The sequence below is a fragment of the Artemia sp. Qi Xiang Cuo genome, chromosome 11 (genome assembly GCF_049724085.1).
Source record: "Artemia sp. Qi Xiang Cuo chromosome 11, ASM4972408v1, whole genome shotgun sequence".
Classification (NCBI taxonomy): domain Eukaryota; kingdom Metazoa; phylum Arthropoda; class Branchiopoda; order Anostraca; family Artemiidae; genus Artemia; species Artemia sp. Qi Xiang Cuo.
The window spans coordinates 47,426,687-47,449,539 of record NC_142804.1 but is presented as its reverse complement, the minus strand read 5'-3'; the positions used below and the strand labels follow the sequence as shown (position 1 = coordinate 47,449,539).

Genomic DNA, 22,853 nt, shown 5'->3' with positions numbered 1-22,853 from the left:
GGTGATGACTGCTGGCTCCAGCACCACTAATGCACAAGAGAGAGTAAAAAAAAACTTGAGTGATGTGAGCGATAATGAGGCAACATCAGAACCAATTGCGAAAAGGCTCTATTCATCTGCTGGCACTGAGAAACTGTCCATAAGAAAATACTCCAACAGATGAACGGTCAGGATGGCCATTCACTTGCAGAACAGGAAGAGATCAACCTGATAATCCGGCCTCAGGTTTATCTTTATTTCTCGTTGGCTGTTGAAGCCAACCGGTTGAATTTATTTTAAAAAAAAAAACAGAAATTAAACTTCTGGAAAAACTACAAAAATTAGATCCCGCGGGTGGCAGTTTACGCTCGTCAACTTCTGGCTGTACCAGCCACAAGTCCACCAGCTGAACGGCTTTTTAGCACGACAGGACTGACAGTACTTGCAAAAAGGTCAATACTGGCTCCAAGTAGAGTGAACCAACTCACTTTTATCCATAAAACAATGGTTCAGAGTGTCATCTCTGAATTAACCTTCTTGTAACCGTAAATTTAAAATTGTTGGTGTTAAGCCATGGTATCTGACTTATATGCAGGGTTTTTGCTGTTGTTCTTTGTTTTTTCACTTCCTTTTCGTATATATTTGATGAACAGAATATGTTTGGACTTCAAACTTTGAAAGTTATACACACATTAGCCCAAATCATTAACAAGAATTAAATGACTAAACACGGAATTTTATAGGAACAATGCGATACTAAACATAAACACAACATAGGTTTCCCTGGGTTTAGTGGTTAAAAAGGAGAATTCTACTTGGTCTGATTGACGGTGAGCCTAAACACTTTCCACAAAGCTCAACAAATTCCTGTTTTGTCATATTGTTCTTGTATGTTTTTACCCGACCATATAAAAATCCTTACTAAAATTAAGTTAAGGTTGAACGTGCTTGGTGAAATGGATTTTTTATTTATTTCTAATCAGAAAAACCGGCGCGCCGCCAAAAAATTGGCGGCGTGCCTGGCGGCGCGCCACCACTTCGGGGACTACCAATAAGATCAAATTTGTCAATTCAATTACGGCTACGGTGCTAATTTGGCAAAAGAAGTAAAAACTTACAGAATCTGAAATACGTCGCACCTTGGGTAGTACAATAATTTTTTCCACGTTAAATACCGGAAAGGAAAAGATTATCTGGTAAAATATAACTGCGTTACAAAGAAGGATCTATCCAAGTTTTTTTTCGAGATAAGGGGGGAGGGGTACAAATAACTTTAAATAACATCAAAAATTTGTTTATATGCATTTTTGTTACCTTTTTACTAGTCTGACAAAAACAAATCCAGCATAGAGAAGGGGGTTCAAAGCCGATACCTCCCCCCTCCTGGATACAGTCTGCGATACAAACCAAAGAGTATGGGTAACATAGAAGAGTGGAAACTGGTGTCGATTATAAAGACCATCTACGCCATCTAACATTTGGTGTTTAATTGGCATTTTTAGTGTAATAGTAAGGCAAAATTAGTGTAATCGGCAAAATTAGAGCCGTAATAACCGTCTGACCTCAGTTTCTGAAAGAAACAAGATTGGAAAGCTTGAAGAAAATGTCAATAGAAGCCAAATACTACATAGCGTTTTTTTTACACTTGCGCCAGTTCCAATTGTTGTGAGTTACCCATACGTATTGTACGTAATTTAGTACGTAATGACAAAAAGATTGACAGACTATATAGGAGAGGACTATTGGATTTGTTTCTTAAAGATAATCCTTCAAGAAAATTGGAGGAATTCTCGTACAGCGTTCTAGGCTGATGTGGAATACAGTGTATTATTTTTATTGTAATATTCCTATGTTATTAATTACTGATCTCTCTCTAATTAGTCAAACATGATGGAGGAAAGCCAAGAGGAAGCTCAAAAACAAGAAGAAATACTTCGTATGTACCATGCCTGCAAAGAAGCTTTGAAGATTATTTGGGATGTGTCTATGGCAACAGTTGACACTCTCATTTCTCCCCCCCCCCCCCAGTGAAAGATGATTGGATCAAGTGAGCTTTTTAATTTCAATCAGTTCTCAGTGAAGATCTTGTAAGTTACCTATAATCTTTGGTTGTAAAGACTCTTTCCATTAAATTTCCTTTTATTATACAAAATTATTCCGTATGCTATCCTTAGGTTCTTCACTGCTCTATTCACTAGAAATTAATAAGTAAAAGAAAAGTATCGTCAAAATCTAAAGGGCCGATTAGTTAAGACTATCAAGACATATAAACTCACACTTTGAAAGGTTAATTGAGACTCCAACGGATGCAAGACCTGAGTTAAACACAGAAAATAAATTCAACTTATTTTCATTAGATATACAAAAATAAAATGAACTCAATGATCCTCTACAAGACCAAGAAACTATTTTGGAACAAATCAGGAAATATTGGCCAATAGGAATGGTGATTCATATAAGAGGTTCCAACGCGTTTGGAACCTTTTCTGCGTTTCTGCTTTTACAAATATAGGATTAAATAGGTCTTGAAACCTACGAGAAACGGACACAGGGGGTGATTAATGAGGCATGTACCACCCCTCCCCCCAAGAAGTTCAAAAACTGTACCAACTACAGGGTTGGATTCTCCAAAAATACCAATGGAGGAGCTCAAGTTTCAGTAATCCCCAAATTATTAATTCTGTATCCGCCGCTGGCCTTGTCTTAAGAAGGCAGGCGAGAGAGGTCAAAAGAAATCCAACTAAGTTTCTTGGGTCCTTTGGTGAATCTTGGAATACTATTTATGATAACCATGTAAATACCTGACCATTACGAAGATTGATTGGATCCGAAGTTTCAAAATAAGCCCAATTTTATGCCCAAATACCAAAATTTTGCATATTTTAGTGTTTTTATATTAATCTTTCCTGCACACAAGGTTTTTATTCGTGCCTTTAGGTGTTCAAGGTACGTAAGTAATAATCCACAAAGGGTACCCGTCGATTTTCCTTAATCCCATTTTGATACTTTTTGCCTTCTTTCGTGACAAATTTTAAGATTTTTTTTTTAAATAGAAAAGGCTATTTAATTTAAATCAACCTACATAATTGGTAAGTGTATATAGCCCTTGAAAAAACCCACTTATTTTAACAAATAAAACACCAAACATGCAAAACAAACTAACAAGGCCAGTTAGTTCAGTGGGAAGGTCATCCAAATCTTAGGTTGCGCATTCGAGATCAGTGTTGGACTTTTTTTCCCATTAGTAAAAAATGCAATATTGAAAATAGTTTTTTTGTTGTTGTGAGAAAAACTTGCATTTATGGACTATTCTACGTGAGCAGGTTGATAAAAAATTCTATGAAAGGAAAGGTGAAGGGGGGGGGGGCTTTTTTATTTGAAAATGAGTGTTCTCAAAGTTAGAGTGGTGGCACTTAACTTCTTTTTCGAAACATCTCACAGCTCGGGGACCGGTTGAAACTTACATGGATTTTTTTTTTGTGGGGGGGGGGGGATTTTTCCCGACTCTCACAAAAGAGTATATACTGCATCTTTTCTGTTCATATGCCTGTCATCTGAAGGCTTTGCTATTAGTTAAGAAATAAAGCTAATCTTATTTTCGCTTTTTGTTTTTATCAACAAGACAGCAAACGTTTCTATCAACTAATAGGCTCGCTTCAAGGCGAAGTCAATACTTGTACCTACAATTAAATTAGAGTTCAGAGCAACTTTGAATAATGGTTACACAATCTAATATGAAACTATTGACAACAACCAGAAAAACACAAGGCCATAATGACTGATTATTTCCCTGTTTAGAATAGCTCTAATGTAAACATTACAATAAAAGATGTATAGAGAAAGAAACGAAGAACGAAAATTTAACTAAAACTTGCCATTTTTAGTGCAAACATGGTGAATGGCCCAAACCGACCATAACTGGACTTGGTAGTCTCCATCACAAGCTAGAAGCGGGAAGAATGGCTTAAAAGACCGATACGCCACCATTTCACCTTCTGGTGCTTGCCATCGCATTACTTCTTCACCCTTGAGTAAATAATTTTTAAATTAGTCAAAACAATAAAACTCGTTAATAAGAATTTTCTCGAGAATTCTCTACATGAAATCAATTTTTTTTTAATCCTAAAAAGGGCTTATGCCAGATTTACCTCTCACTCACTCGGGCTATCTGTCTTGGCTTGTTCTACAATTAGCCCATGGCTTGATGCCCGCAACTACTTGATTTTGCATTAAAAATCAACAGATATTATAAGAATTTTTGACTAGACATCTGGATTAATTAGACAAGATATTGATATCGAAATAAAAGCCCATTATCGAGAACCTTTTTTCTTCGCATTCTATTGTCAATGATAACGGTGAAACATAAAAAAATCATAAACATTAAACTGTTCTATAGAAGCTGTTAACAAATAAAAAGTAATCGTAATCGTAATCAAACATATTCGTACGATCAGTTGATAAAAAATTCGTAGCTACTTGTAATGCTTACTAGCAAACTAAAGGTCAAAATTATCAACAACATAAAATATATATATATTTTTTTGGATTTCAAGTCATGGACTGTTACCTTAAAATACGAAAGAGACAAGCCTAATCGTTACCAATATTATATGGATATCGTTATTCTGTTGTCGTCTGTATCGTTGATAATATTATAAGAAACTTCAATTTCGACACATCGATTAGCTAGACGAGATACTGATATCGAAATAAAAAGCCATTACCGAAAACATTAAGGCACAAAAAATTTGTACGCATCAAATAGTTTTGTAGAGGGTTGAAAAAAAAAATAGTATAATACTTGCTCGTATCATCATTTACTGAGGAAATTGTGGCTACTCCTAATATTTACTAATTAAATCAATGTCAAAATCATCAACAAAAAGAATATGGTTAGATTTTTGTGGATTTCAAGTCATTGACTATAAACTTCAAATTATGAGAAAAAAACTTCTAGATTGGTTCATTTCAAATTTATAGACAAGTTTAAGTGGTACAGTTCCCACTGCTGTATTTCGAGAGGACAAATTAGTCGCTAGCCATATACAGACGTTGATATCGAGAATAGAGAAGACTGACCAAGTGGACAGCTTCACTTGCGTAGGTAGTATAATTAGTAGTGACAGCGGGTGCAGCGGAGATGTTAAAAGTAGAATAGCCAAGGCCCAGGGTATTTTTTCGTAGTTGAAAAAAGTTGGAAAGAACAGGAAGGTAAGTCTGCGAACCAAGATTAAAATATTGGAAGTTACAGTAATGACAGAGGTCAAGTATGGTTCTGAAGCGTGGGCACTCCGAAAAACAGAAGGAGTTTCTAGATGTTTTCCAGAGAAATTGCCTACGGACTGTTTTGGGTACCCGACTGACTGACCGTATCCCAAATAGTAAGCTGTACAAAACTTTGGTTCAATCCCGTTTTCTAGGGCTATAATAGAAGAAATGTTGAGATGGCTAGGACACGTTCTGCAGATGAAGGATGGCAGATTGTCAAATATTGTCCTTGCCGGCCAACCATCTAGGACCCAACAAAAAAAAATGGTCGTCCCTGGATGGGGCGAGAGGATGTCGTAAAGAAAGATTGCTGCAGTGAGTTGTTAGTAGTACTGGTAGTAGCATATATACACAGAAGATAGCGTTGCTTATTTTTTTCATTCCTAAATTCACAGCACCAGGTCTAATTTGCCGCTAGTATTTTATCGAGGTTTTAGATAACTGTTTTTCCTTCGAAAAGGAAAACCTTCTGAAGTCTTCCTCTTTTGGAGCGAAAGTGTGGAATTCCTTTTTCTTTATTGCTGTTTCTTTCTCTTCTCTTTATCTTTTTTCTTCTCTTCTTTTTATTAATGTTTCATTCTCTTCTCTTTATTTTTTTCCTTCTCTTCTCTTTATTACTGTTTCATTCTCTTCTCTTCTCTTTATTACTGTTTCCACTAGTGAATAGGATGAAACCTGATATTTAAAGACTGCTGTTACTTGCAGCTACTTTTCTTACAGGTGAGGACCAGCTAAGTAGGAGTGCATAAGCTTCTCTTTGGTAAAACATCCACCAAACTTAGGGGAAACATTGATCCAGGCTTCCTGACTGATTCATACAGAAGAAATGATTAAAAAAAATAGTTCCGAAGAGGGCTTATTCAATGATATTCTGTGATTAGCGCCCTTTTTAAGTGACATAAACAATCGAAGCGCACCCAATACCCTTTTTGTCCCCGCATAAAAGGGCGCGCAGACGCCGAATTACAGGAACAGCCCATTTAAAAAAGAAGCACCATAGACTATAGTAGAAAAGTAGACATGCTAAACCTTGTTTAAATGAAAATAATGCAAGAATTTTAGTTTTTTGCATTGTACAGCCAAAAGCGGTTGGTTAAAATGAAGGCCTAATGCTAAGCATCAACACTTAACTACATTTATAAAGAGAGTCTAAATAAAACGCCTAATTTGAAAAGCCTGTTATTTTTATTTGAATTGGTAGGCAACATTGTTTTTACATGCTTTGCTATCACGGATCATCGAGTTTATGTTTCGATACTGTTTTTTGTTCTCCAAGTTAATGTTTGTGGTGTAATTTCGTAAATATCTCGTAAATTCGATTCATAGTAAATTCAAATCCGGCATTCATTTTGAGATACGCTTTTTAATAGTTGCAGCAATCACTATGTTCAGGAACAAAATTTTTGTTCGTTTAACTTTAAAGAAAGCGTTCAACAAACTAAAAAATGTTTTATTCCAACATAAGCTTTTGAACTACGAGACAAATCAAAGGGAACTCAACCCCCTGTTTGCACTCTTTGTATTCACCTAGCCACAAATAGCATCGGATCAACCAACTTTACACAGGCGCAATGAATCTCTTTTCCTTTTCTAGGTTTAGCTTTATCCACATTTGATTTTCAGTTTTTCCCTGGGTTAGTTGCATAAATTCGTGCAGCTTTATAATTGCACTACTCTTTGTTGAATAAGCATATCTCAACTTTAAATACACGCATTTCTGAATGATGTAGGATTTCCTAAAAACAAACAAGTTTCTTATGTATATCTGACAGTCATATTTTCAAGCCCAACAGTTGTACTGATTATAGTCAACATTTATATGATAATTGTCACAAGCAAAGATGGACAAACTCGTACAACAAAATGCGTTTATTATGTTTAAGAGGGCCAAACGCCAGAAGACAAAAAAGAGTCGTAAATAGATGGCATTACGAATACACACGCGTGATTTTTCTAGCCATATCCTGTTAAGCTTTTATACTATTGATGTTTACTTTATTGACATGGCAAAAATTAAAAAATTGTAAGATGGAACTTTTGTCGATAGGGGTAACGAACCAAATAATTTTTTCTTTTATACAAAAATAGCAAAGGTTTTCAGGAAAATCTATAAGGATACATTCCCGTGCCTTTTCAGCTTAAAAAAAGATAACAAAAAAAATGTTCAGACTTCAAAACTTCTTATCTATTCACTGTTCTTGTCCATCCCATCTTGTTGCTTGTTCAATTTGTTCAACGAAAATAGAAAAAGAGACATTTTTCAAGGAAAATAACAAAAAAAAGGTATTTTTAAAAATCTGCAAAGGGGAGGGGGGATTGCCAACCCGATTGTATTTTAGCCAAGACCCATGCTCAGCCGTCCTCAGTACAAGAAGAAGAATAATAAAAGAAAAATAAACATATTAAGAACAGTTCAGCAACAGCAACTCTATAAGAAAATTAAAACAAATTTTCTTGTGAATTATTATCGCTTCTAATCAGCAGTTATACCAAACCAATCCTGCTCAACTCATCCTCAGGGCTATACTGTGGTGTTCTTCTCCCCATAGTATAGTGCAGACGGTTTGATATCATTCCATTTTCCCTTCTTGCTTTAGTTTTGTTTTTCTCTGTTTAAAGCTTTTTCCAATAGGCAATGTTTAGAAGTCCTCCAAAAAAAATGTCCCCCCAGATCCCAAATCAAATTCCAGTGAATGTGCCATAGTGAAAGATACCCATCTTGGCTGGTCAAGCACACTTTCTCAAAGTTCAAATGATAGCTCCAGTTCGGAGAATAGGACAATGATAAGTGTAGGGGCTAATGTAACCATAATTGATGATAATGGGTTTCAAGAGGTCCTCTCTAGAAGTTCTAAAAAAAGGAAAAAAATCTCCCCAATTAAAAGCATTTCTCCTCTCCCTGCCCAAGATCATCCCTCCAAAAACTTGGGAATTTACCTTAAAATTAATACCACTCCCCCCTTTGAAATAAAAATGATCACTGCAATAAGAGTTGCAATTTTTAAATTGCTAAAATCAATGTTCTCTCTTAACATTAACCGTGATAGATCTCTGCTAATAGCTGTAGAAGATCAGAAATCAGCAGATACAATAATTAACCTTAAATCCCTTCTGAATACCCCAATTATTGCATCTAATTGGAACCCAAAACAATCACCAACAAAAATAGTAGTTTATAATGTTCCCCCAGAGATATCTACTCAGGAGTTAAAAGAAGGCCTTTCAGATAGGGCTGGAAACACAATCCCAGTTGAGGATGTTACCCAACTTGGAAAACCTAACTCTACTGGCCTAAAAACTAGTAGATCCTTCTTATTCACACTGAAGGATAAAATTGATATCCCAGAAAAATTATTCCTATTTGGACAAATCAAACCACACAAGGAATACAAACCTAAGCCTATTCAGTGTCAGAAGTGTTTCAAACTGGGACACACAACAAACAAATGCAATGAAATTCTCCAAGAGTGTAGTAATTGTAAATCTTTCCATCCTAAAGAGCTGACAACTTGCAACAACACCCAGCCTACATGCATCAATTGCAAAGGCCCACATGAATCTACAAATAAATCATTATGCCCTGCATACAAGAAAAGAGCTCTAACACTCCAAATATCAACAGAGAAGGCAATCCCATACCCCTTTGCAGCAATGGAAGCAAATGCTGCCCAACAATACCAAATAAAGCCTGTAATGATACCAACCAAAACCCCCACGTCAAATGCCCCCACTGCAACAAGCACCCCATAGCAGACACCATCTTCTAAGCCCCCTAGCGCAAATCCCTCTCAGAAGGAATCACCACGCCAACAAGCCTCCTTGTCCGGTGAGATGAGGCCAGCCTGACCCTCCCTCCCAAGAAGAAACAAACCAGAAACACTACCAGGAATCAATCCATTAACCAACAAACAGGATGCACTACCAAAAATGGAATCCCCAAATATATGCTTATTCATTCTAAACTGTAATGCAGTTCAGGCCATGAACATACATCAACTACAGAAAACAACAATTATTGCAGAATTGGCAAAAATTTACATCCCAGATGATATGCTCATTCAAGCAAAAAAAGATCTTGCTTTACTTTTAACAAAGCTGAACATTGATACACATTCATATGAAGAATAAATCAACAACACAACATTTATCAATACTCCAATGGAATGTAAGATCACTCACAGAAAATAAGCTAAATGAACATCATTTATGAATAATAATTTTATTAATATTGCTTGCCTCCAGGAAACTCATTTAACCCAAAATCAACAAATTAAGTCTCTGGGATACACTATCCTGAGAAAGGATAGATCTTCAGAGAGAAAAGGAGGTGGTGTAGCTTTATTAGTTAATAATAATATAAAATTTTGTGGCATCAATTTTCCAGATTTTGAAAATGATGTTGATGTAATTGGTATAAGTGTTTGGCTGAATAATTTAAAAACCTACATAATAAGCTTTTATAACCCTAATGGCCAAACTTCAGATGCCAAGGATTTCTTTAATTATATAAATAATTCTAATATGTTAAAAAACATCATTATTTGTGGTGATTTCAATGCCCACAGCCTTTTGTGGGGGAATAAACCAGCAAATAAAGCTGGTAAATTTATTGAGCATATGATTTCAAATAATAATGAATTAGCTGTTGCTACCCCTCCAAACCTAAATACATATTTTAACCCCAAAAGTGCCAAATTCTCCACAATTGACCTACAAATTGTGTCTCTAAATTTTTTTAACAAAATTTACATAAATAAAATTGATAGTCTGTGTACAGACCACTTTGCTATAGTTTGCTCCCTAAATGAACCTGCTGAAACTTCTTCTCATACTTCCAATTATATCAACACTAAAGCAAATTGGTCTATTTTCCAAAATAAGCTAAATGATGAAATTACAAGTTTCACCCAAAGTTCATGCATTTCTAACACAACAGTTGACACACATGCTGAAGCCTTGACATCTTTACTAATAAATACAGCTAATCATGCTATCCCCAGGACAACACCTAAGAAAACATTCCCTAAACAAATTCCTAAAGCATGGTGGACAAATGAGTGCCTAAATAAATGGAAGATAAAAAAGGAAGCTAGGACAGAATTCATAAAAAAACCAACACCTACTACATATTTAAAAAAATTACAAGCAGAATCTAATCTAAAAAGGACTATAATAGATGCTAAATATAAATACTGGAATAATTTTGCAAATAATCTCTCCAGAGAAACGCATGAGCCAATTATACATAAAGTCATAAGCCACATATGTGGGAAAAAGACTTCTCCCAACCCACTCCTGTATGAGCTTATACATAATAATACCCATTATGACAACGATATTGAAAAGGCTAACCTATTTGCAACTCTTTTTGTTAATAAACTAACATCAAACAATCAAAGCAATCTGTCCACAATTCCTATGAACCCTAGTTACCAACCACGCCCAGGATCCGAGTACATAACTAATCCATTTTCAATCCAGAAATTGAATAATGCAATACATCATATTTGGTCCAAAACTAGCAGCAGCTATGACAATATACACCCTACATGGATAAAGAATCTCACACCTTCATACAAACAAGAACTGCTAAATTGTTATAATCACGCTTGGGCATCCTCTAGGTTCCCCAATATATGGAAATGTTCGTCCCTCCTACCAATCCTAAAGAAAAATAAACCAAAAGATAACCCTGAGTCCTATAGGCCCATAATGATTACACCTGTGATGGGGAAAATAATAGAGAAAATGATTTATCACAGACTTCTCTGGTTTGTTGAGAAAAATAACATGATCCCACACACTCGAACTGGATTCAGGAAATACCACTCCTCAACGGATGCTTTCATTTTGCTAACAAATGCAATAAATGAATCTTTCTCAAAAAATAATATCCTAGTGGCAGCTTTCCTTGATTTTGAAGGAGCATATGACAATGTGAACCACCAAATCCTTTTAAATAAACTTGCAAACCTTGGAGTACCTCCCACGCTAGTATCCTTTATTAAATCCTTCATAGAAGTGCGAAGTTTCATTGTTTGTGTTGGTTCAGCCTCTTCACCCCAAAAGACAATATCCAAAGGCCTACCTCAGGGAGCAGTCCTCAGTTGCCTCCTATTTGCCCTATATCTCTGGGACATGAACCTACCCCACACGAATCTACAATATGCTGATGATCTGGTGCTATGGTCATCTGGCAACACCTTTCAGATAGCACAGTCAAATCTGCAAAAGTCACTTTTCCAGTTTGAAAAATTCTCTCAACATTCAGATTTACCCATTGCACCCACCAAGTCAAAAATAATCCAATTTCACAGGAAGCGAAACCATGTTAATGCAAAACTAACTCTAAATAAAACAACTATTCCAGAGGATAATAATATTAATTACCTAGGTCTCATGCTTGACCAAAAACTTAATTTCCACCTCCACATTTCAAACACAATAAAAAAATGTTATAGAAAAGCAAATATACTAAAAAGACTTCTTTCCACACCCTGGGGTTGTAAGGAGAAAACCTTACTCCAGTTTTATAAATCACATATAAGACCCCATATTGACTATGGGCTCATTGTCTATGGTGCATGTGCAAAGACCCAGATGCAAAAAATTGAAACAACACAAAATGATATAATACGTCTCATATTTGGTCTTAGGAAACCCACAAGCACCAAGTTTCTGCTTATGGAGAGTGGATTAACAACAATAAGGGAGATACGTAGCTTTCTCTTGATAAAACATCTTACAAAAATTGAATCAAATAGCTCACACACATTACATAATTGGTTAAAAAATCCAGCCATGTATAGAGGTATTGCAGATGAGTATGCCAATATTCAAAAGAAGTTCCCTGTACCAGCAAAGTCTATTGCACCTACTTTCCCCCAATCCCCTCCATGGAATTGGTCATGTCCCATAATAAATACTGAATTTTCAAAATGGAATAAAGATTTAACCCCCATTGCTTTTGTTCAGAAAAAATTTGCAGAACTTAATACAATTACCTATAAAAATCACTTCCAAATATTTGTTGATGGGTCAAAAATGAATTAGAAGGTTGCAAGTGGTGTTTTCCTTCCTCACCTGAAAATTGCAATGGGCGAGAGATTATTTAATAATTTATCTATAATGTCTGCTGAGTTAAATGCCATAATCATGGCATTAGAACACCTTAAGCAAAATCAATCTTTGATTGAAAATCCGAATAATATTATCATATATTCTGACTCTTTATCAAGCCTTGAGTTGCTGGCCTCAGCTCCTCAATACAAGTTGGACATTGACACTTATCATTGTCTCAGTATTATTGATAATCTTGCTTCAAGTGGCATAAAAACTTACTTTCAGTACATTCCTAGCCACTCTGGCATAAGTGGTAATCATCAGGTTGATGAAATAGCAAAAAATGCTATAAATATTGACCAGCCAAGTGGGAGACCAATCCCAATTAGAGATATTTACCGATGGAGGCTATCAGATATTAATTTTAATAAGATTAATCCTATCCTTTCCCCCTTTCCCAATAAGTATCTTTCTAAAATTTATCATAGAATTCGTTCTGGAACAAATGGACTAAATTTCCTTGCATTCTCATATAAGCTTTCTAATTCAAGTGGTTCAATTCCCCTGTCCCCTCTTTGCAGGCATTGTAATATGAATAATGAAACAATTGACCATTGCCTATTTGAATGTAATATGCTGACGTCTGCACAACATACCTTGCTTTCTAAACTGTTAAAATACTTCAAACACCACAAAATCCCACTATCAGCCAAGAGCCTAGCCAACTATACCTGCACACAGAGTATAGAAATCGACATCTATCATCTTATATTTGAACTCCTAGAGTCGAAAGATCTGCTGAAAGATATCTGAATATATCTAATAAATATGAGGCAATCAAGCCAGTAGCTCTGTAGCCCACAGAGTGAAGCAAAAGGAAAAGGGCTAAATAGTGTTACTGAAAAGCCCGCCTACTGTTAAATAGAAGAAGAAGAAGAAATCTGAACTTTTTATTTCGAGTCAAATGTGAATTTAATAAAGCAGTTTTGCTGATTCTAAAATCATATTCAAACCATTTCTATTCTATTACATAATTTTTTTCTCCCCAATGCTCCAAGTAAAATACAGATGCCCAACAAAATCATTTTATAAGAATAAACAAAACCAAATAGTCCAACTTACGAGCTCATCAAGAAGAGCTGATCTTGACACACTTTCTGCAATCCAGGCATCAGCTCCACTGCTACCCAGATGAGATATAATTCCGGCCGCAAAGTAACTAACATCAATTTGAGTACTGTGAAGGAGTCGCCTGAAAGAAGTCAATTAGTACATAGGAACAAAGAAGACAGGAAATTAAATAGAGCCTAATTAGATATAAATGCGCAATATCTCCTACAGGATGCAAAACCTCTAGTATTAGGAGCAGTAAAAAGGTCCAAAAAGGAAGCTTGAAATGACAACAATGTGTGTTTAACACGTTTTTCCGCAGTTATTTCCGCATCCTGCCATCTATAATGCCACCTATAATTATAATATGCGGAAATATAATATTTCAGTATATTATAATTATTTCCGCAGGGGCATTTCAGCCATATTGAAGATGATTAATGGTACTAGTGAATCAGCTCTTATTACATGATTTTTTTTTTCAGCATAAAGGAAATTTCTTATCAACAAAACATAAGTAAGGATAAGAACTAGAAAAAGAGCACAAAAAAGAAAAATAATAAACATAAACAGGAATAACAAAGCAAAACCACTAAAAGAGAGTTTAGCACACTCATCCCTGCTTACAGAATTGGCAATGTTGGAAACTCTCAGCCGACTACTAATCTGAAAACAATCATGTGACGATATGTGACGGGTATCTGAAGCCTAAAGGCAAGTGAGTATTTATGATTATATAGATTGCATAGAGTCAGGTTTCGTAGCTGCAGCAATAGATGGACATGTTTTGTTTTAATAAAATAAGTGACATATTTCATTTTAGGGTACTTTTAAATTTATTATTGTTTGATATGTTCAATGATTACTATTGTCAAGCATAGTATCGAAATGTTTGAAAGTTTCTTTTTGCTTGTTCCGTACCATTGTTGGAAAAATTAGCCATTTATTTGTTTTGTTTCTTCACTTGCTGAAGAATTTAAACTTCCAGTTGTAATTTCATTCGTCGTGAGCATCGTTTCAGCCATGGATTCACACAGATGCGTGTTTTTTTTCACGAAACGAGACATATAACACCTGTAGATAAAACACAGAATTATTCGTACCGAATTAGCCCGTTTCCTCCACCATATTTCAAACGATCAATACCCAAAAGCTGAGTTGATATTAAAGATAAAAAAGTAGAAAAAACTAGTAAATCATATCTATCACACCTAAAAGTCGGATCTGACAATTTATACTTCCGAGAAAATATAACACCTGTAGATAAAACGCAGAATTATTCGTACCAAATTAGCCCGTTTCTTCCACCATATTTCAAACGATCAATACCAAAAAGCTGAGTTGATATTAAAGATAAAAAGTAGAAAAAACTAGGAAATCATAGCTATCACACCTAGAAGTCGGATCTGACAATTTATACTTCCGAGAAAATTGCCAAAAACACTTTAATAAGTTCTTTAAAAAAAAAATAAATAAATAAAAAAAAATCAGCCGGGAAAAGTACACCAAGAGAATCTTAGTTTTAGTAAAGAAACACTGCTGATCGTCCCTTTGAGAACAGCTTGGCAACGGGTTTTTGGCAATGATCTCAGTATAATGTATAATGTCAGATATGGGTCTTTAGGCGTGAAAGTAGTGAAATGTCTAAAATGTAATCACTGTTTTGTCATAGATGGAAGAAATGGCATTAAATTTTAACAGCACAGTTATTCACGTTAAAAGAATGAACTTTATAAGAGTAGGGGGGAGAAGGCCACTTTGTATAAAATTTATCATTTTACTGGAGGTTATAAAGAAAAATAATGACAGTAAAACTTACTTCAAAACAACAAGGAAATCATCAACCATTAAATTTTGCCTCAGCTCTGGGACTTCAGCAATATTGTTCATCAGCCCAAGGACCTTCGTTTCAACACTTGCTTCGTGCTTAAATGTCTCGAGGACCGTTAGAAACTGGGCCATTCCATTATGCTGGAGAAATTTCTCACAAGTAATTGGAGATTCATCTATTAGCAATACAAATGTTATGAGCTTTATTGGTAGATCTTCTATACTATTCAGAGGCGGTTTTAGGGGAGGGAAAAGGGGGGGGGGGGCACTTGCCCCGGGCGCAGAAATTTTAGGGGTGCAAAATTTTAAGGATATAGTCTAACGGTTATAATCACTTTCGAATTTGTGATTTTTTTTTCCATTAAGCAGAGGGTGCAGTTAATAACTAGAAATAATTAGTAGAATATCAATTAATTAATAAAAATAAATGAAAATAATGATAATTAAAACAATTAAATTCAGATAATTAAATATTTAAATGATAAATTAAAAAAACTAAAAATTAATTGATTAATAAATTGAAAATTATTTGATTCATAAACGAAAATTCTGTTAATATTTGGCCTGAAAATCTTGTGGTTGACTTGTGGGAAACTAATCAAGATTCTGCCCCGAGCGCGAGAACCACCACTGGTTTTATTCAGGGTATTTTTTATTATGGCAAGTTTAGCTAAAGTAGGGTTTTGACGATTTGATGATGAATGAAGCCGTGTTTTCTAAGAAACACCACAATAGAATAGTCAAAAGCTATAATAGAGGGTATTCTGATTTCTATCTAAATGAAAAGACGCGTGAAAAGTTCCTAAAATAGCGTTATTTGACGTCTCGTAATATAAGGTCTTTAGGCCTGAGCCTACGAAGGGGAACTTGCATAAGAAAGTTCAAAATCCACAATCTAAGTATTGGCAAGAAAACACGGTTTTTCTTAAAACAAACCTCTAAGAACTTAAAAACACAACAAAAACAAAACAATCGTATAGCACAATCCTCAACCCTGTCCCAAATTAAACTGTTTATTCTAATTTTTTTTTCTTTTATTCATATATTCCTATATTATTGCTTTTTTAATATACTACCCAATTAAAGTATCTCTGAGATCTTCATCTCTTCTCCTTCTTCGACGCATAATTGTTGCCCAAGGATGCATTCACTCCGTGTTTACATATCCTTTGTCATGCCGTCATTGGAACATACATGCCTGGTCTGGCATCCACATCTTACCAGTGAACTTACCACAAAAATTGAGTAGGTCCGAAAGGACTCGCTCAGGATCATTCAGAAGCTCGGTAAAATCCCACTCTCTTTCCTCGTTAAGTCTGCACGCCTTACCACTTCCCAAGAAAGGAGGACTACTCTTTTCTTGAGTTTTGCTAAGTCCTCCATTTCCAATACCCCCACTGAGAGCATTTTACTAATTTTCACGTCAACACTTGACCACGTATCTCCCGCTGAGCCTTCACAACAGTTTCAACTTATTCGTAGATTTATGCTGTTACCAAAAAGTTTCGAAAGAGTGTTATCTTGGAGCACCTTAATAATTCTTAATATCTGTCGCCAACTAAATAAGGCTCTTCTGTTTCTGTTTCAGTTTCAGTGTGTTGTCATAATAGATAACGCGTGTTGTCACTTGTTATACATGCATTTTTTTTTAATTTTTGCCCCTTTGTGACCCAGATTTTTTTTTCAAGCATCGATTTTCCGTTTTTGCTCTTTGACCCATGCTATTTTTCTAGTTATTAATGGTTTCTATTTTTTCTCGTTTTATTACCAAATATTGATTCGCTTTATACTTGTGATTCTGGTTTGGATTTAAACAGCTTGTGATTGTCGTTTATCAATAAAGTATTATTTTTTCTTACACAACTTTTATCCTTGATCGTACGACTGACGTATTCGTCAAATACGTTATTTCTCGATCCTCTTGTGCTTTTAAAAATATAGGAGTAAACAGGTCCTGAAACCTCGGAGCAACAGACCAGGGGGTGGTTAATGAGGCACCTACTCCCTCCCCAGAAGTTCAAAAGTGGCACTATTACAAGGATGGATCAGCAAAAATACCAATTGGGGAGGTCAAGTTCCAATCGTGTCCATCATTATTAATTCTGTGCTCACATATGGTCCTACTTTAAGAGGAGGGCGAGGGAGGTCAAAAGAAATCCTACGAAGTTTCCTGGGTTCTTTGGTGAATCCTGGAGAATGGAGTGAGAGGCAATACAGGGAGGAGGGATTAATTCCAGCTGCTACAAAGCTGACTAACTAAGGGTCGGTTAAACATATTCTATCAAAACAAACGGTTTATATATATATATATATATATATATATATATATATATATATATATATATATATATATATATATATATATATATATATATATATATATATATATATATATATATATATATATATATATATATATATATATACTTGATGAAATTCAAGCAAACAAGTATTAGAGAATCATTATATGCAAAATAGTAAATCAGAAGAGCACCTGTTAGATTCCATAGGGCACTGAGCGTGAACTTCAGTGTAATATCAGCAACTTCGGAGTCAGTTTTAGACTTGACAATCTGCAATAATTTCTTCATATATTGAGGCTGTGCTCCAAGCCGAGATGTTTCTTCGGTCGATATTTTTGCCGCTAATACCAAAAATAAAGAAAAAAAGAAGTTAAAAGCTACATTCACAAAGTAAAGACTTCTGAAAAACTTCCAGTTGCAAAATTGAAAACTTGACTTTTCCGAGAGATATTATAATAATGATATATTGAGACATAAGGCAAATGCCTCTAAATTCACAGATGTTCAATATTTTTAACTGTAAAATCTACCCAGCCTCTACTTAAAGGCTGGATGGAAGGGAACGTCGTAACTTATTCCGGTAGGGCTTTCCATTTATCTACAGCGCGATTTCAATAGTAAAGCGGCCAATGTCTTTACTACTACTACTACTAGTAACAACTCACCACAGCACCAAGGCGCCTGAGGCCCACACAGCTACGAACACTCCTCCTCCATCCCAATATATTCAAAGGCTCCCTCTTTACACCCTCTCATGAAGTTCCCATTTCCTTTAAAACTTTCTTTATGACGTCCCCCCACCCCAGACGAGGACGACCTGCTTTCCGTTTAGCCCTATATAGCTGGCCAAAAAGGACACTCTTCGGCAATCTGTCATCCTTCATCCGCACAACGTGCCCTAGCCACCTCAGCCTTTCTTTCATTATAGCCTTAGAAAGCGGGATTGAACCACATTTTTCGCACAACCTTTTGTTTGATATGCGGTCAGTCAGCCGGGTACCCAGAACGATCCGTAGGCAATTTCTCTGGAAAACATCTAGCAAATCTTTATCCGCTTTTCGGAGCGTCCAAGCTTCAGAGCCATATTTGACCACTGTCATCACTGTAGCTTCTAATATTCTAACCTTGGTTTGCAGGCTTATCTTCCCATTCTTCCAAACTTTTTTTTAACTGTAAAAAAAAAACACCCCGAGCCTTATCTATTCTACTTTTAACATCTTCACTGTTCCCACCGTCTTTACTAACAATACTACCAAGGTAAGTGAAGCTGCCCACCCCTGATCAATCTCTTCGTTACCCAGCGTCATCTTTTCATCTTCACTTATTCCTAGCCTTAGTGACTTAGTCTTCTTAACCTTAATTCTCAAACCTATTTGAGCACCCTAAACTTGCAAAACCTCTAAAAGTTTATTCATTTTGCTCACAATTTCATCTAGGATGCTTAAATCATCAGCATAATCTAAGTCCAAGAGAGTTTTTCCTCTTCATTTGATTCCATGGTCTCCCATTGCCTTTCCTGTGCTCCTTAAAACATCAAGTCCATCAAAATGATCCATACAAATGGGGATAGAACACAATCCTGCTTAACTCCTGATTTAATAAAAAACCAGCTACTAACCTCATTTCTTACCTTAACCACTACTACTACTACTACTACCAACAACTCACCGCGGCATCAAGCCGCCTGAGGCCAGCACAACTACGCGCGCTCGTACTCCATCCCAATCGATTAAAATCATCCCTTTTTACACCAGCCCATGAAGTTCCCATTTCCTTTAAATCTTTATTTATGACGTCTTACGACCCCAGACAGGGAAGACTTGCTATCCGTTTAGCCCTAAATGGTTGCCCCAAAAGAACAATCTTCGGCAATCTGTCATCCTTCATCCGCACAACGTGCCCTAGCCACCTCAAACTTTCTTGCATCATAGCCCTATAGAGCGGTATTGAACCACATTTTTCGTAGAGCCTATTGTTTGAAATACGGTCAGTCAGCCTGGTACCCAGAACAATCCTTAAGCAATTTCTCTGGAAAACATCTAGCAAATCTTCATCCGCTTTTCGGAGCATCCATGCTTCAGAGCCATATTTGACCACTGTCATCACTGTAGCTTCTAATATACTAATCTTGGTTTGCAGACTTATATTCCTATTCTTCTAGACTTTTTTTTTTAACTGTGAAGAAACACCCTGAGCCTTGGCTATTCTATATTTAACATCTTCACTGCTCCCACCATCTTTACTAATAATACTACCAAGGTAAGTGAAGCTGCCCACCTGATCAGTCTTTTCATTGCCCCACGTGACCTTTTCATCTTCACTTACTCCTAGCCTTAGTAACTTTGTCTTCCTAACACTAATTTTCCAACCAATTCTAGCACCCTGAACTCATAAAACCTCCAAGACTTCATTCGTTTTTCTCACACTTTCATCTAGGATGCATAAATCATAAGCATAATCCAAGTCCAGGAGACTTTTTCCTCCCTATTTGATTCCGTGGTCTCCCATTGCCTTTCCTGTGCTCCTTAAAACAAAGTCCATCAAAATAATCCATACAAGGGGGGATAGAACATAACCCTGCTTAACTTCTGATTTAATACAAAACCAGCTGCTAACCTCATTTCCTACCTTAACCGCAGCAGTGTTATTCTCGGACATAGCACTAATCACTTTAATGTATTTGTCTGGTATACCATACAAGGATAAAACCTTTACTAAAGCTCTTCTGTCAACAGAATTGAACGCTTGCTCATAATCTATAAAACTGAGGACCAAAGGTGTTTGAAAACTCAGGCACTTCTCAATTATTAGCCTAAGAGTGAAAATTTGGTCGACACATTCTCTACCTTTTCTAAAACCACACTGCTCATCTCTTAAAACTTTGTCTACGGCATCTCTCAGTCTAAAAAGTATCATATTACTAAGTAATTTACTGCCTACAGAGACCAGACTAATGACTCGATAATTACCACACTCATTTTTATCACCTTTCTTATAAAGTGGATTAATTAAGGGTTTCCTAAAATCGTTAGGTACTTCCCCTTTTTCAAAAATCATATTCATAATCTTTAGTAACTTATTTCTAACCTCAGAGCCACCATATTTAAGAAACTCATTTACCACCCTATCAGCACCTGGAGGCTTATTATTTTTTAATCCTTTTATTACTGTTGCTAATTCCTCCTCACAAAACAAATCTTCCTTCACATCCAAGGTATCACAAACTTTTTCATTTCCCTCTATAGTTTTTCCTGCAACTCTATCTCGGTTAAGCAAATTCTCAAAATGTTCGGCCCATCTCTCTTTAGTTTTTTTCCTTACCACTAATTGCAACCCCATTCCTATCTTTAACTGGACCCAGTCCGGATTGACGACTCCCTCTCAATTTGTTAACGTGGCAGTACAAAATTTTTCTATTATGCCGTCTAGCGGCATCTTCCAGATGCTTAGCAAATTTATCCCTGGCATCCACCTTACACCTCCTTAGTTTATATTTTAATGCTTTCTTGACTTTCTTTACATTCCTTTTTTTTTCATATGATCTATCACACACATAGTTCTGGTACAAGTCCTTTCTCCTTTCTGTTAAACATAAAGCTTTTTCACTAATATTCTTAGCTGCAGTTCTAGCTTTCTTCCCTAATACACCTTCAGCAACTTCACAAATTATTTTTCTAAAATTATTCCAACCATCTTCCACATTATCAAATTCTAAACTCTCAAGTTTAGTATTCAACTGTTCCTGGAAAGTTTCTCTCAAATTCTCATCCTGGAGTCTACCAACTTCATTACTTCCCGGGAGGTAGTTACCCTTCCGATATTTCAGCTTTAAATTAACCCTTGACACTACTAGATGGTGATCTTTACTTTTAACATCAATAACAGCACTCCTATATACCCTAGTATCTTGTATTGATCCTGCCAGTCTTCGGTTTACTACAACATAATCAATTTGTCTGGTATACCATACAAGGATAAGACCTTTGCTAAAGCTCTTCTTTCAACAGAATCGAACGCTTGCTCATAATCTATAAAACTTACTACCAATGGTGTTTGACAACTCAGGCACTTCTCAATTATTAACCTAAAAGTGAAAAATTTAGTCAAACATCTTCTACCTTTTCTAAAACCGCACTGTTCTTCTCTTAAAACCTTGTCTACAGCATCTCTCAGTCTAAAAAGTATCATATTACTAAGTAATTTGCTACCTACAGAGACTAGACTAATGCCTCAATAATTACTACACTCACTCTTATCACCTTTCTTATACAGTGGGTGAATTGAGGTTTTCTAAAATCGTTAGGTACTTCCCCTTTTCAAAAATCATATTCACAATCTTCAGTGACTTATTTCTAACCTCAGAGCCACCATAATTAAAAAATTCATTTACCACATTATCAGCGCCTGGGGCCTTATTATTTTTTAATACTTTCAGTACTGTCGCTAATTCTTCCTCACAAGACAAATTTTCCTTCACATCCTAGGTATCACAAACTTTTTCATTTTCCTCTATATCTTTTCCTGCCACTCTATCTCGGTTTAGCACATTCTCAAAATGTTCTGCCCATCTCTCTGTAAGTCTTTCCTTATCACTAATTGCGGCACCGTTCCTATCTTTAACTGGGACAAGTCCACATTGATAACTTCCTCTCAATTTATTAACATACCAGCACAATATTTTACTAATATGCCGTCTAGCTGCATCTTCCAGATCCTCGGCAATTTTATCCATGGCCTCCACTTCACACCTCCTTAGTTCATATTTTAATGTTTTCTCCACTTTCTTTATATTCCTTTTTTGTTTTCATATGATCTATCACTCAGATAATTCTGGTACAAGCCCCTTCTACACTCTATTAAACATAAAGCCTTTTCACTAATATTCCTAGCTGCAGTCTTAACTTTCTTCCCTAAGACACCATCAGCAATTTTACACATTGTTTTTCTAAAATTATTCCAACCATCTTCCACATTGTCAAATTTTGAACTCTCAAGGTTAGTATTCAACTGTTCCTGGAAAGTTTCTCTCAAATTTTCATCCTGGAGTCTACCAACATCATAACTTCCTGGGAGGTAGTTACCCTTTCAAATTTCAGCTTTAAATTAACCCTAGATACTACTAGATGGTAATCTTTACTTTTAACATCAATAACAGCACTCCTATATACCCTAGTATCTTGCATTGATCCTGCCAGTCTTTTGTTTACTATAACATAATCAATTAGGTTTGCTGTCTTACCAACACGTGAATACCATGTTAATTTATGGGCCATTTTATGAAAGAACACCGTATTGGTT

The 22,853-nt window shown here is 35.8% G+C and overlaps 1 protein-coding gene across 2 annotated transcripts in view; it reads right to left on the bottom strand.

Moving 5' to 3' along the window:
* LOC148947057 (protein zyg-11 homolog) overlaps positions 1–22,853 on the bottom strand; it is a 67,138-nt gene that overhangs the window by 4,909 nt on the left and 39,376 nt on the right. For both annotated transcript variants that reach the window (XM_089096849.1, XM_089096848.1), the window contains exons 6-9: positions 17,747–17,896; positions 15,242–15,428; positions 13,435–13,564; positions 3,855–4,005 (exon numbers count right to left, since the gene is read on the bottom strand). In XM_089096849.1, the coding sequence (XP_088952975.1) occupies positions 3,855–4,005; positions 13,435–13,564; positions 15,242–15,428; positions 17,747–17,896 (618 nt within the window). The remainder of the gene's footprint in view (positions 1–3,854; positions 4,006–13,434; positions 13,565–15,241; positions 15,429–17,746; positions 17,897–22,853) is intronic.